Raw genomic sequence first — 14,914 nt, forward strand, 5'->3', positions numbered from 1 at the left:
CTCTAAACAAAATGATTTTTTCATCTACAAAAATTTCTTTTTCTTATACCAGAAAATTTGCAGAAAACAATTTTTCTTGTGAAATTAAATGTACATTATTTACAGCTGAAAAAGTGATCTAAAAATTATTTCAGAAAGTTGGATATACAAGTATATTATCTTTGTATGCAATCCCCCCACTCTCAATTTAAAAAAAAAGATCCAAAATATAAAGCAATTACGCCTTTATAGCAACTGACTACTCAAATTGATTAACCCAGGGCTTGTTTGCTTTCTAAGCCCCTAAAAAAGAGTGTTGACTCTTTCAGAACAGCGGTGTATCAGTTAGTACTCAGCAACATAAACTTACTAATGGACCACAGTGCACAGAGGCCTAAAGAGTTAATGAATGAAGTATTTAGGAAGAACTCAGGTTCATAGCAATCTTACAGATAATAGAATTAATTTATAGGGCCACTTTTTCTGCAATATTTTCACTATACTTACGGTAGGAAATAAGCTGTTTTAATTGATATAATTCTAAAATATAGGAGTTGGAATCATAAAATTTAGAACTTGAAATTGAAGATCATCTAATCTTAATTTAAATGCATTCCTTCCTTTCATGAGAACTGAAGCCTAAAAAGAACAAGTAGCTTGCAAAACTAGTTAGGAAGGCCACTCTTAGGTTGATGCTTTTATATTACCCTGCTTCTGAAACAGGTTCAACCATCATCATGGGCGCATTTCAATTTTTAATGTTATATTTTACATATTCATAGTTCAATGTACAGTGCAGCCAACTAAAAGTCAATCTAGTGAAATCATAATTTTAACAAAGCATAAAATAGGTGTCTTGCATTTGAAAGAGTCAAGACTTAACTTACAAAATGAAAATAGTTCCTATATAAGTTTCCTGTCATCTTCTATTTAAGTACTGTATTTACAAAAGAATCAGAAAAGGTCATACATTGTAAAATTTAAAAAGAAACTTTAAAAATGCTTATGATATAGCAACTGAAAAAAATCTCAAAAGAATGTCTTCATAGTATAAAACGCCTGTTCCTTCACAACTGAATTCTGAAACATTTGGAGAACAAAGAGAAACACTTTGGTTTTCCTCCTTTATCTAATAAAGTCAAAGTTAACTATTATTTTTTAAAACTACAAAATTAGGAACATCTTTAGAATTTGTCTTAGAGTCAGATAGTTTGCATTCAATTGGAAATGTTCAATTAAAAAACAATCATCCATAATTCTTTTGGTATTTTAATTAAAAAGGGTTGGGTTCTAGCAGTTCATTTTGTTTTGTAGCTACCTGAGAAGTAAATCCATTGGAATTGGAAACCACCATCACGTAAGGCTGTGGCTGTTGCTCAGTTTTCTCAGTGTCTTCTTTCAAATTATCTTCGACCTCCTTTTTCTCTACTTCCTGTATAAGAGTTTTTGTTTCTTGAGTTTTGATAACTGAAGTGATTACAGTGCCAGGTGGGTGGGCAACCAGTTGTGAACTGCGAGGAGAAAAGGTCACCACAGGTGAAGTAGTACTGAAGGATGGAGATGAAGCCACGCTGACGGTTCCATTGCAAATGGACTGAACATTGCTAGTAAGAACCTGCTGTACATGGGCAGGGCTCAAGACAATCGAAGGAGGAGAGCCCGGCTTCTGAGACTGTAACATGACATTTTCTTTCAGTACTGTCATGGGCTGTGATGATGGAATGGCTTGTAAAATAAATTTCTGAGAGCCAGCACCCGACGATGGGTCTGTGCTGGCTATAACTGTCGTGATTGGCACTGTCTGGAGTGTTACTGTATGCAAATGCTGATTCCCAGGAGACACAACCACTGGAACTTGGGTTGGAGCCTGTATAGTCCTATTGAGATTAGGGAATAAAAGTGAGAAAGTTAACACAGTTTACATTATTTAAAACATTAACATTGACAAGTCACTTTGACAAAATACAAGTTATGTATTTGAAATGCTATGTCCCATATTTTCAACGTAACAAACATCATGTCAGACCCTGCAGTAAACACTGTACATACAGAAATGCCCAACACAAAACTCTCAGGCCATTAACTATGATAACACCTGGTAAGAAAAAAAAAAAGTCTCTACAAAGTACCACATTAACACAAATGGGAAAGCAATTTTGTTGGGGAAGATATCAAAATGTTTGGCAAGAAGGTTATGTATGAGCCCCGCCGGGGTGGCTCGGCTGCTGAGCACTAACCCAGGAACCAAGAGGTCACCGATGCAATCAGGCCCAGTTGTGGACTTGATCCTCAGTAGGGGGCATGCAGGCAGCAGAACAGTGCTGTTTCTCTCTCATTGATGTTTCTATTTTTCTATCCCTCTCCCTTCCTCTCTCTAAAAATCAATAAAAACATATTTTGGGGGGAAAAAGTTATATATAAACTGCCTGAAAGAAAATGAGGAATTTTTTAAAAAATGTTTGAATCACTCTCATTATTTTAATATTTGAAAGAATGTCATCAACATGCTCATCCACAATTACCAAACTTCATGATTATAATTGTTTTCAACCTGTTTCCCTATATATATAGAGAGAAAAAATGCTCAATTGACTAAAATAAAAAACACCTGAGCATTAAATTCGTAAGTGAAAGAATTATGAGACGAATTTTAATACTTCACAGTTCCTATCATATATTACATAAAACAAGTCATGAATATAATTAACTTGTGAGGGTTCTTTAGGTTGGCAGAGGGAGCAAAAAATAAAGCCAAGCTTTGGTAAAATAAATAGAAGTGTGTTTTAGCTGTTTTCTCGGCTCAAATAACTGTCACAAAATTTAGTCATAAATCTACAATTTAACGTAAAATCCTTTAATAAAATCCATTTTATGTAAGATTGTTAATCCCACTTATTGAATAAAGAGGTACATAAATGATCCTGAGTCAATCTAATTTTAAAAGTTTGCAGCTGTGGAATTTATAGTTACAGCCATTGTTAATAAAAACAAATGCAGTTTAAAAACTCAGCATCTGGATCTCAACTGTGTTTTCTCTGAATTCTATAAAGCTATTTTACAGAAGATAGATTATTGCTACTTCAAATGGTTAATAGCTAGATGAGTCCCATAAACCAAATGTTAACTATTGCCAGATTATTACAAGGTAAATTTTAGTAAATTACAGTTATGTAGCCTGCCACATATGTGAAAAATAAAATTATGGAGGAGAAAATAAATGCACTAGGTGGAAAGGTGAAAAGAAGACTCAGTGCAACTCAGAAGTTCAAAGGAAGTGGAAAGACACAGGGTGACTCAGACCTCACCCATTCATGCGACACTGATTCCCAAGTTCAGACTGCCACCAAAATCACCACTGTCAGGATCAGTCCACAGCAGGATATTAGCAGCTCCAGTGAAGAACAGAGCTACATGAGAATATAAGTCAGGTAATGCAGACTGGATAGGTGGGCAGGGTGTGGCTAAGAATCCAGGCCAGATGTACTATTATTATTGGGCAAGCAGGGATGAATCAGAAGGATACAGAACAACTTTGGGAGCCAAGGAGCTTTCCCAAAATACACTGTGCCTCCCTTCTCCTCCTGCCCACCCGAATCAGGACATCTTGTGTAAAATCTGAGCCTAGGTATGGTACCTGACCCTACAACCATATACCATTTTTTCAAATAAAAAAGATCCAAGGCTTACCATGCCAAGAGTTCCTGTACATGTATATATAGATAGAATAGTACTTGGCATATAGTAAGCATAGATTTTATCTATAAACATGTATAGCCTTGCAGCCCTGTAAATACTATTATCCCCTTTTTACATATGGAAAAATTAATGCACAAAGAGCGTGAACAGTTTGCCTAAGGTGACCAGTTAGGTAAGAGGCCACCTGACAGCCGAGCCTATGTGCTTGACCATTACAACACACTGTCACTTCCTAAGTCCTCGAATAACTTCAGCAAAAGATGAATATTTACTATTATATCTTTAAACTGTGGGCAGTTACAGCTCTCCAATCCACACCTCTTCCCTTCCTCTCTCTCTCAGGTGTGGAGCAAAGCAGTAACGTGCTTGGAAATTTTCCATATCGCTAATCAGGCCTAACACTAGACTTGGTTCAAAAATGTCCTTTTATTGAAATACCTGACTGCCATCTGCCAGGAAATGTATATACTTATGTACAATGTAAATATATTGGTTTATTTAGACAAATTCTAAAACAATTACTTTTCACTAATAAAAAGTTCAGAGATTATAGGATAAAATATTATGCAGCCTTTTCCCAGCCACAGGAATTTTTAATATTTTTCTTAATCAATGATGAAGCTGTCAGTTGTGTCTGGTAAAATTATATTATTTTTTAAAAGGTTATGTTACAGTTAACTACTTTTTAAATACCTAAGCTTCTTATAACCAGCTGGTAAAATACTGGTAATTTAAAATTCCTCAAACTTGACAGGGATACATTCTGAGAAATGCATTGTTAGTCCATGTGTTTACATAAATCAACGATTTTCAACTGGTGTGCCACAAGAATTTTTCTTTTTTATCTACTGATTTTAGAGAAGGAAAGGAGAGAGTGGTGAGATAACGTGAAGGCCTAGGACATTACTGTACACTACAGCAGCCTTTATAAACACTGTCCCACAACCTCTTCCTCTACTTCTTCCCAACAGGGTCAGGAATGGAACAACTGAAGCTGACAATGCTGCTCCGGGAACAGAGATGTAGGCTGGACTGACTGGAAACAATGAGCAGCAACTGGCTGGGTGAGGTGGCGGATCACTGTAATAGTGACTGTCCGGAGGGAGAGGAAGGCGGCCCGAGGATCGGTAGGAAGAAGAAATCAAGATGGAAAGATAAAGGAATGTAGTGAACTGTCATGGCAACATGGTTTTGGCTACTGCATGTTGGAGCAGTGGTCAGATTAAGAATCTCTGTGGTATTCACACGCGCGCACACACACACGAAGCTGTTTAACATGGAGAGGGTGTGGAACCTGAGGACTCAGTATTTTGACTTTGAAAATCTGTTTTTGGTTCCATGACCCTACCTGGCACAAAGAGCTCTCTCCAGCATTGAACTGACGGAAGAAATAAAACCTATTTATAGTTTTCATCATTACAACCTGAAAACATTTCCAAAGCACAGGTACGGGCTAGGCTGGCTCCACACCACCACAGAGAGCTTTTTCTAAAGTGGCAGCAGCACTTAATACTTGTTAAGGTGGCTCCTGTGGACCTGTGTCTTGCACAGGATCTTAGGCCCTCAGGAAAAATTTTACGGCAATGTACTCTGAAGACGATCAAGCCAGATTTGCGGGGGTTGTAGCGCTGTGGGTACAGGCTCCTCTGTGCTGGAAAAGGTCAGTGGTTGTCTGCCTGGGATGTAATCTGTACTCTCAAAATTGAGGTGCTCCGAGTAAGTGGGAATCTGTTTCCAAGGCCCACCAATATCGCTCCCGCCAGAGAAAAAAAATTCCTCCTGAACCACATACCCTGCCATGTCTTACGGAAATTCAGCTCCACTGTAACCTTACAGGACCACCATCACGTATGCACTCCATCACTGGCAGAAATGTCGTCATGTGGTGCATGACTGTATAACACTTAGCTTTTGTTGAGTATCTACTCAGATGTCAGGAAATGTCTTTTAACTGTTATAAACATCTGTAAAGTTAAGTATTATCATCTATTTTGTAGATGAGGAAACAGACTCAATAGTTAATTAATATAATTCAATGTCACATCTAATAATTCACAAGGCTGGAGGACTCCATTACACTGCTTTTAAGGTAACTTACACATTATACATTTTTAGAGGCTAATCTATTTAAAAGACCCTAAAACAAACTATTAGTGCTTGAATAAATATTATAGAGAAAGAGGTTATGCTAAGTATATGGACTTCCAAGTACATAAAGGGACAATTTTAGTAAAATATTTTACCAAAGGTTTATTTTTGTTATTTCTTTGAATAACATGAAACCAGAGTCAAAATTAAAATTTGTATAAACCAGACCACATATATCATAGATCAATTAAGAAAAGCTTAATCGATTTCAACATAAATACATGCAATTATGTGATATAAAAATAAATGAGCAAAGGAAAGAAATTGGGAAAATAAAAAACATGTTGCTACTTCATTGTAAATAACTGATAATTCATGCAATTTATGTGAATCAACAGGCAGTATGGCAAATCATTAAGCTCACTGCTTTGAATTAAACTGCTTGCATTAAAACACTGTCTCCACCACTTACTAGAGGTGACCAGGCTCCTTGGCCTCTCCTTGCCTCGGTTTCCTCATCTGTAAAATAGGAATAATATTACCTACACCTCATTGAGCATGAGGATTCTATACATCAATATATGTGAACTGTATGAAATATATATGAAATACAGAGTGTTTTAAGTGTCAGCTCTTGTTGGATATTAACTTAATAATTAACCTAATTTTAAGTCATATGTATTCCACCTTCTTTCAACTACAGAAAAAAATCTCTAAAAGACCTTTGATTTTATTAATAAGCAGTCATAAAATAAAAAATGACATAGCCAAATTATTTTTAATTTTCTTAGAAGTGATAATATGGTTATTTAGGATAATGTCTCTATTTTTAAGAGTTGAAGATTGAAATCTTTAGGGGTAAAGTGCCATAATGATAAATTGCCAAAGAGAAAAAAAGGGCATAAATAAATATATAATGAGAAAACAAATAAGGTAAAAAGCTATCAATTGAAAATCTAGGTAAATAGTAAATAGGTATTTATTGTACTATTTCAACTTTTCCATAGTTTGAATTTTTGCATAATAAAAAGTTAGGGTAATTAAAAATACAAATAAAAAAAGAAATCACTAAACAATAAATTAATAGAGACTAATCTAATAATATGTTAAAATTTCAAAGTTATGTACAATTTGCTTGAAACTTATTTAACACTTATTTTCCTTCTATGTAACAGAAAGAAACACCATAATAGCAAAACCTGAATAATTATATTCAGCAGCTGTCGGTCTTCAAAGAGTATTGCTATTCATTAACTTTTGCCTTTCCATATCTAGTAATTTCAGGGAATAAAGTGCATTCAGTTAAAGCTTTGACAGCTTTAAAATAAGTAGGACTTTTGGGTTGAAAATAAAATATATAACCAAATGAGAGGACTTTTTTTTAAAGGTAAAAGTAATAATTAACAATGTATTTGGATACATACATATAAATATAGAATAATTTCTACAATAAGGAAGTATGTTTTAAAGTTTAAAAAATTAAATTTTGTATTACTTCATGCTCTAAGTAGTCCACCTAGAGAACTCATTGCTCTATGACATTAAAGAATGAATATATACACTACTTCAAAATAAATTCTATAAATATGACGAGGTGTTATATGCCAGATACTATGTTAGATGCTAGGAAAAAGACAATGAATAATTTCTGGCTCCTACAGATTTAAATATATAGGAGGAGACAGGCATTAAAGTAAACTGAAACACCTGGTTTACATACTAGACTGAGGTAAAGGTCGTCAGTTTTCGCCGGAGAGCAAGGAAAGAATTATGAACAGAGAGTAAGAGCTGGCAGCAGAGGCCACAGAAACTGAACTGCACTCTGTGTGCAACACAGATCTAACAAAAACTGGAAGAAGGCAACATAACAAAGCTATGAGGAGCAGTAATATACAGATTGGACTGAAGAGAAAAAAATATTAGAGGCAAGAAGCAGGCAGAGTCCACAGAGCTCTCGGAGACACTGAAGTGAAAATTCTGAGAGGTACATCAAAGATAATTACAATATTTTCATCTTTTTTTTCTTTTTTAATTATTGATTTTTAGAGAGAGAGGAAGAGAATGGGGAAGGAGGGGGGAAGTGGGGGGGAGCAGAGAGAAACATTGATGTGAGAGAAACATCAGGTGCCTCCTGTAGGCACCCTAACTGGGGATCAAACCCACAACCTAGGTATGTGCCCTGACCGGGAATTGAACCTGCAACCGTCTGATGCACAGTAGGATAATCCAACCAAATGAGCCACTTGGCCAGGGCTCATGTCTGGTACTGAATCTGACTGAGAAACTGACATTCAGAGTAATAAAGTATCCTAAATAAGATCACAATTTAGTATCTTTCAGAGCTAGATGGGTACTGTGGTGTGTGTTTTTTGGGGGGGGGGGGGGGAGGTATTCTGAAGGTCTGTAAAGGAAGCTTTGATTACAGATGCTAAAAAAACACTGAATACTCCAAGAAGAGGAGGGCAGCACTCCCAGTGATTATCTGTGATCATTGTATGTTTCTTATTAATACAAATACATACAATGATAAGATGACAAAGAGCCTAGAAACCAATGGAAGGAACCACATACTTCCATAATGAGTCATCACATGTAACCGATAGGATCTGGAGGAAAATAAAACACTGAAAGGAAATAGAGAGCTAAATAAGTACTTCTTTAATGTCAGTTAAAGATGTATCATTCCTGCCCAATTAAAGTGAAAAAAGAAATGTGATCTTTTTATCCCTTGCACGTCCACTAAAGATGTAAAAGAATTCAATTTTCACAATGTCAAAGGTTAAAATGAACCATACAAGAAAGACTGAACCACCTAAGTTTATCTCGATTCTAGATTTTGTTTGCTTATTCCAAAAATCCAGCATCTATATTCTGGAATATACAAATACAGGACTGAAGTCAACCAAGGAAAATAATCCAAGAATCATTTTTATTAGATTTTCAAGGGCTCCTATATTTTATTGTAATTCACATTCTGGAAATTCATGACAGTAGAAACAGAAAAATGGAATGTTATCTAATTTTCTCCCTCTTTCCCTCTTCCCCATTTTAAATCAGCCAAGACCAGTCCCAAATTTCTGCAAAACATCACTCTAATGCAGATAGGATTTTCTTGATCGATTTGTTTCGTATCTTTCCTGAGGCTATGAGGTAAATTTGATTCGATTAAGCCAACTTCTACCACTCCGAAAGCCTGAAAAAGAGGACCTTAAGTTCTGGCCCTCCCTACCTGTTTGAACTTTGGAACTAACTGTTCCACAGCAGGATTTTCCCAAGGAATAATGTTTATATCTTGGAACTCAATGCATTCCTTAAGGTCATAATATGTACACTTTTGTTGAATTTTTACAGCTTCTGACTCTGAAAAAAGATCTGAAACCATTCTCTGGGTTTTCTTATATGTGGATCCCTTACTGTACAGACCAATCCAGTTATAAAAAGGTATAGTGGACTAGACTTTAGAGTAACATCAAGTAATGTCAAAGTGAAAAATAAAGGAAACATTGTACAATCAGGGCTGAAATACACTGCTGCTGAAATAATCTGTTGACCAAACAATCTAGCTTGAAATCTATTATCATTTTTATTTTCACTCTGAATCTTGACCCACTTAACAAATAATGGCTTGGTTAGGAACATCACATAATAATACACGTCAGTAAACATTACTTTTCTCACCTAATACTTTGAACAGAAGAATTTAATGTTTCATCCTGCACGCAACTGATTACGGCTGCTTCTCCTTCTGGGACAGCTTGTACTGGCTGTACGACATGAACAGTCCGGAAGAGCTGGGTGGGATATGGAGGTTGTGTGGGCTGCACTGTCCTCAGGACTTCTGATGGCTGTGCAACTTCCACAGGATCTTTGGTTTTAGTAGCTTTAGAATTCCCTGGTTTTAGAACTGTAGTGGCTCCTCCTTTTATCCCTGGACTTGAAGATACTCTGGATCGGCCTGCTTGGTTCCTGCTTGAAGTGGTTGTTGCTGACAGTGATGGATCTGAAGACTCTATGCTGGAACTTGGATCCTCATCATCTATATAAATAAGATCTTTTGGCATTTCCTTAAACTGATACACCAAGCGCTGACCTTCTACTTTTGCCAGAATACCCCTTTGGTAATAGTACCTATTCAAAGCAGACAATTCCATCAATATTTTATTCAATTAAACATAAATGAAACTAATATTCACCAAAATAAAAATTCTTAAATCATAAACTAAAGTTTAAAGTTGGAAACAAAGAAGAAAAGAATTTCTAAATGAAGGGCAATTATTTTATATAAGACTGTAATTAAAAACATTATTTTCTAGCCCAGCTGGGTGTGGCTCAGCAGTTGAGCATCAACCTAGGATCCAGGAGATCGAGGTTCGATTCCCAGTCAGGGCACGTGCCCGGGTTGGGGGCTTGATCCCCAGTGGGAAGCATGCAGGAGGCAGGCGATCAATGACGATCAATGAGGACTCTCTCATCATGGATGTTTCTCTCTCTCTCTCTCTCCCTCTCCCTTTCTCTCTCTGAAATCAATAAAGATAAAATTTTTTAAAAATTATGAAATAAAAAGAAAAAACATTATTTTCTAAATATATGTAAAATACACATTTACTCAAAGATAGAGTAAAGTCCCTATTACCAACTGAATCTAAAACCAATTCTAATTGGGGGACTGTTGATAAAGTATATGGATTATTCTAGCCTTCACTTTTCTTCCTTCCCTACCCTTCTGTTAACTTGCTAGAATCATGAAATCGAGTACCAACCTCAAGAAACTATGTCCCTTCCATAGCTTCCTATAACATCCCTACCAGTTTAAATTTGATTCTGTAAACTTAATTCAGTTTTCTATATAAAATTTAATGATGTATAAATAGAAAGGATTAAAATTTTGGCAGTTTAAATTAAATCAATAAGCAAAAAAGTGTAAGTAAAAAAAACTGTAACTAAACACAGTTCTAGTTTAAGGTTATCAAGTTATTACATCATTGTTACTTTTAATAAATTTTTCTCAAATACATGCAATCTTGAAGAACATGTGACATGATCACAGAAAAACTAAAAGTGAGTTGAATAAAATTATATACCAGTTGAAAATTTTCAATGTTTAACATTATCCTTAAAGCAATGACTTATGCCACCATATTACAAATCGTACTGGAGATTTACGTTTAAAAATGCACCCTTTATTAACTACCTGCATCACCACTATTTGTATTTTGTGCTGAATTTAAGTTTAATGTCTCAAAACATATCAGGCCTATGACCAATTTACAATAACTGATAATAGCTTAACACTTTCTGATTCCTTTATAAATAAAATATCTGTTTGCATGAAGATCTTTTTTGGAAGGCAAACATTTTCCCAGATTGAAATAAGGTTTCAATTTAAATGTACATTGATTTCTATAAGTAGTGTGGTTTTAGCACTTCAATATACAAAATTCATCATTTCTTAAATTCTTTAACTTTCTATAATTAATCTATTTTTTCTAGTATTTAGGAAATTATATTCTTAATACAATGAACTACAAAAACTTCACATACCTGAGAGCTCTTCCCATGGTCTCATAATTCATATCAGGTTTATTTTTGTGCTTCCCCCACAACCTGGATACTGCTTTAGAATCTACCAATTTAAAAATGCCTTTTTCTCGCTGGGTCCATTTGATATATTTAGGACAAGTAGCTTTGTCCTGGAGCAGTGCCAGTAAAAACTCCCAAAGATAAATTGTGTTTCCTGAAACAGAAGCAATTTCTTTAAAATTGACCAAAATTTTATTTGAAAGAGCACAATAAAACACAACTAAAAGTCTTACAAGTTCCATCTATAATTACACAAAGATATTACACAATTCAGTTAGTACTGGTAATATAATGGTTATAATTTTTAGAGCCTAATATAGATATTTTTATTAGTCCCATATAAGATATCTCGACAGAGCAATCTTGCCAATTAGATTTGAAGTGACTTAGGGGAGAAAGCACTTTGAAACAATTTCCCCCCCACTTCAAGAGCCATTACATAAAGAAACAGTGAAAAAGACTTGTACAAAACCTTTCAATAGTTGTTCTCTTTATATTAAAAAGCCAGTGGGTTAGTCACAACAACTTTTCTTCAAATTTGGGCAGGAGTTACTAAAATACTAGACCTCCAACACAATGTAATAAAATGTCTATAAACCGAAACCTAACCTGGCTGAACTCTTCCAAGAGACTAATTATTACATGAATGAATGGATTATTTGGACAGGTGAGTGAAAATCTTTTAAAGGGATTTCTTTAGCTACATTATTACCATGCTCTTTACAGAAAGTGGCAAGTGTATCCTATAAGCATGTGGCAGCAATAAGATCCATTTTAATATGTCAAGAAAGCTGGTGGTTTCTGCCTACAATATGCAGAAATTTTAAAGCAATCTGAAAGTTATCTGACCCGTAAGTGTTATAAGGAAATTACAGTAGTACTTACCCTTTCCATCTTTGTTTTTCTTCTTCACAGATATATTTGGTGTAGTGGCTGGGGAATCTGGTCGTGGTGGTTTAGTTTTTCTCCCTGAAAGCAGAACAGCTCTGCATAAATATTTGCCCTCAAAAGTGTGAAAGAGTGGACAATTTAGCTGTTTATATGTAAATGATATTTTGTCCATCCTAAATTTCAAGTGCCAAACACTTTATAGGTGGATCACATATAGTTTCCTTAAGTACTATTTACTAAAAAATAAATTCAGTAAAAATTTAACATTTATATAGCTTAGATCACAAATAGGTTGAAAATTATATTTTGTCTCATTTGTAAACATGAGGTTAAGTTTAAAACATTAATCTTCTCTTTGAGTTGACAATACTGACAGTGCTTTCTTAAAATTCAGTGGAATATTCTTGATTCTGACAAAACTTGAGCTAAAAAAAACCCCATGCCAATAGTTTTTTAAGGTAGGAAAAGTAATTTTTAGCTTTTCTCTCTTCTAAATATATCTCTGCATAGTTAGTTCTCAAACTGGAAACTTCCCCAAATTCTAGAGATACAAAAATTAAATGAGGCAAAATTTTGGTAAACCACATAGTCAACTTTTTATTTTCCTGTGTGTTAAGTATCTCATTTTTCTGTACTTTTCTGTTTACAGCAAACAAACTTTATAGTTATCCATCATCCAATCTCTAAACAGGTCCATTCCAGGAGTGTTAAACTGTATTTTGTGCAGCCTTAGTCTGGATCAACCAACTACTCTAAAGCCTTGTTGTAATTCTTTCTTGCCACTTATCTAGAATCACAATTTGTTGGCAATGTTGCCTGTGATTTAGGTAGAAATGATCATGCTGTCTGAACAGACTGCCATTCAGTACATGAAAAATAAAAGATTAAGCATAATTGGATACTTTAGTTAGTACCTCTGACCCTAACATTCTTGAGGCTGGTTCTCTCAAGGGCGAACATGAGTCAGAGAGAAGAGCGTAAAAAATGTCACTCTTCAGGCCCGTCAGGACTACCAAGTGTATAAATGTGGAGCCTGGTCAGCCAGGTGTCTCAGCTCCCATCGCTGCAGCTACCTCAGAGGACCCACTCTTGAGGCAGATACTTCTGGTTGACTGTTAGTGAAAACAAGTATTAGCAGCCAAGAATTCAGTTAGCTCCTGTCCCTCCTATCACTCCCTCTGTGCTTTCTATGTACCTGTGTCTTTCTGATAGATGCCATCTTCTTCATTCCACTGTATTCCACCACTAGCTTAGTCATGACAGACACACAGCCTACCCAAGGCCCACCCCTCCAGCCTTTTCCTTACTATTCGGGGGCAACATGCACAGCTTCATGTGAATTACAGCCTAGCTTGGTACTGAATTTTTTTGCATTGATTTGTTAGGGAAAGAGGAAGGGGGTATGAGAGAGAGGGAGGGAGGAAAAGGGGAGGGAGAGGGAGAGGGAGAGGGAGAGGGAGAGGGAGAGGGAGAGGGAGAGGGAGAGGGAGAGGGAGAGGGAGAGGGAGAGGGAGAGGGAGAGGGAGAGGGAGAGGGAGAGGGAGAGGGAGAGGGAGAGGGAGAGGGAGAGGGAGAGGGAGAGGGAGAGGGAGAGGGAGAGGGAGAGGGAGAGGGAGAGGGAGAGGGAGAGGGAGAGGGAGAGGGAGAGGGAGAGGGAGAGGGAGAGGGAGAGGGAGAGGGAGGAACCAACTTGCTGCCCCGCTTCTTTATGCATTCACTGGTGGCTTCTTGTATATGTTCTGCCTGGAGAGAGAACCTGCAACCTTGGTGCATCAAGAGGACACTCTAACCAACTGGACTTCCCGGCAGGACCATATCAGCCTTTCACCAATAAGTAGGAAGTTCACCTTCTACTTTTTAAAAACAGTTTTGTTGATATACAATGAACTGCATATGTTTAAAGTTGATAACTTCATAAGTTTTGACATATGTATACACCTGTGAAACCATCACTACATTTAAGATAATGAGCATGGTCTTCACCCCCGAAAGTACATTGTGGACACCTGTGAAACCATCACTACCTTTGCCCACCCTGCCAATTCACAGGTCACCAAGCATTCGTCATTGTTTTTTAATTTTTAAATTAAATTTCTTGGGGTAACATTGGTTAATAACAGTAAGTTTCAGTTACACAATTCTATAATACATCTTCTGTGTATTGCATTGTGTGCTCACCGCCCAGTCTCGTCTCTTTCTGTTACCACATATTTGCCACCCTTTGCCCTTTTGATCCTTCCACACCCCCTCCCCGTCTGGTAACCACTGTAGTGTTGCCTGTGTCTATGAATTCGTTTGCTTGTGTTGTTTGGTTCATTTGTCGCTTTCTATTTTATACCCCACGTAAGAGTGAAAATCATACGGTTCTTGTCCTGTTCCATCTGATATTTCACTTAGCATGATACTCTCAAGATCCATCTGCGTTCTCACAAATGGCAATACGTCATCATTTTTTATGGCTAAGTAGTACTCCATGTATATATGTACCATTTCTCCTTTATTGAATCATCCATCAAAGGACACTTAGGTTTTTTCCATGTCTTGGCCATTGTGAATAGTGCTGTAATGAACACAGGGGTGCATATATCTTTATGGATAAATGTTTTCACATTTTTGGGTAGATATACAGAAGAGGGAGGTCATATGGTAGGTCTACTCTTAATTTTTTGAGGAACTTCCA

General features: G+C 36.3%; 1 protein-coding gene across 2 annotated transcripts in view; it reads right to left on the bottom strand.

Annotated features, from left to right (window-relative positions):
• Window positions 1-576: 576 nt before the first annotated feature.
• The window catches only part of ELF1 (E74 like ETS transcription factor 1), a 114,163-nt gene continuing 99,825 nt past the window's right edge, over window positions 577-14,914 (bottom strand). For both annotated transcript variants that reach the window (XM_016205398.2, XM_087814310.1), the window contains exons 6-9: window positions 12,229-12,312; window positions 11,305-11,497; window positions 9,442-9,891; window positions 577-1,856 (exon numbers count right to left, since the gene is read on the bottom strand). In XM_016205398.2, coding sequence (XP_016060884.2) covers window positions 1,253-1,856; window positions 9,442-9,891; window positions 11,305-11,497; window positions 12,229-12,312 — 1,331 coding nt within the window. In that variant the 3' untranslated portion in view covers window positions 577-1,252. The remainder of the gene's footprint in view (window positions 1,857-9,441; window positions 9,892-11,304; window positions 11,498-12,228; window positions 12,313-14,914) is intronic.

This window comes from Miniopterus natalensis, chromosome 2 (assembly GCF_054644295.1).
Source record: "Miniopterus natalensis isolate mMinNat1 chromosome 2, mMinNat1.hap1, whole genome shotgun sequence".
In the NCBI taxonomy this organism is placed as follows: domain Eukaryota; kingdom Metazoa; phylum Chordata; class Mammalia; order Chiroptera; family Miniopteridae; genus Miniopterus; species Miniopterus natalensis.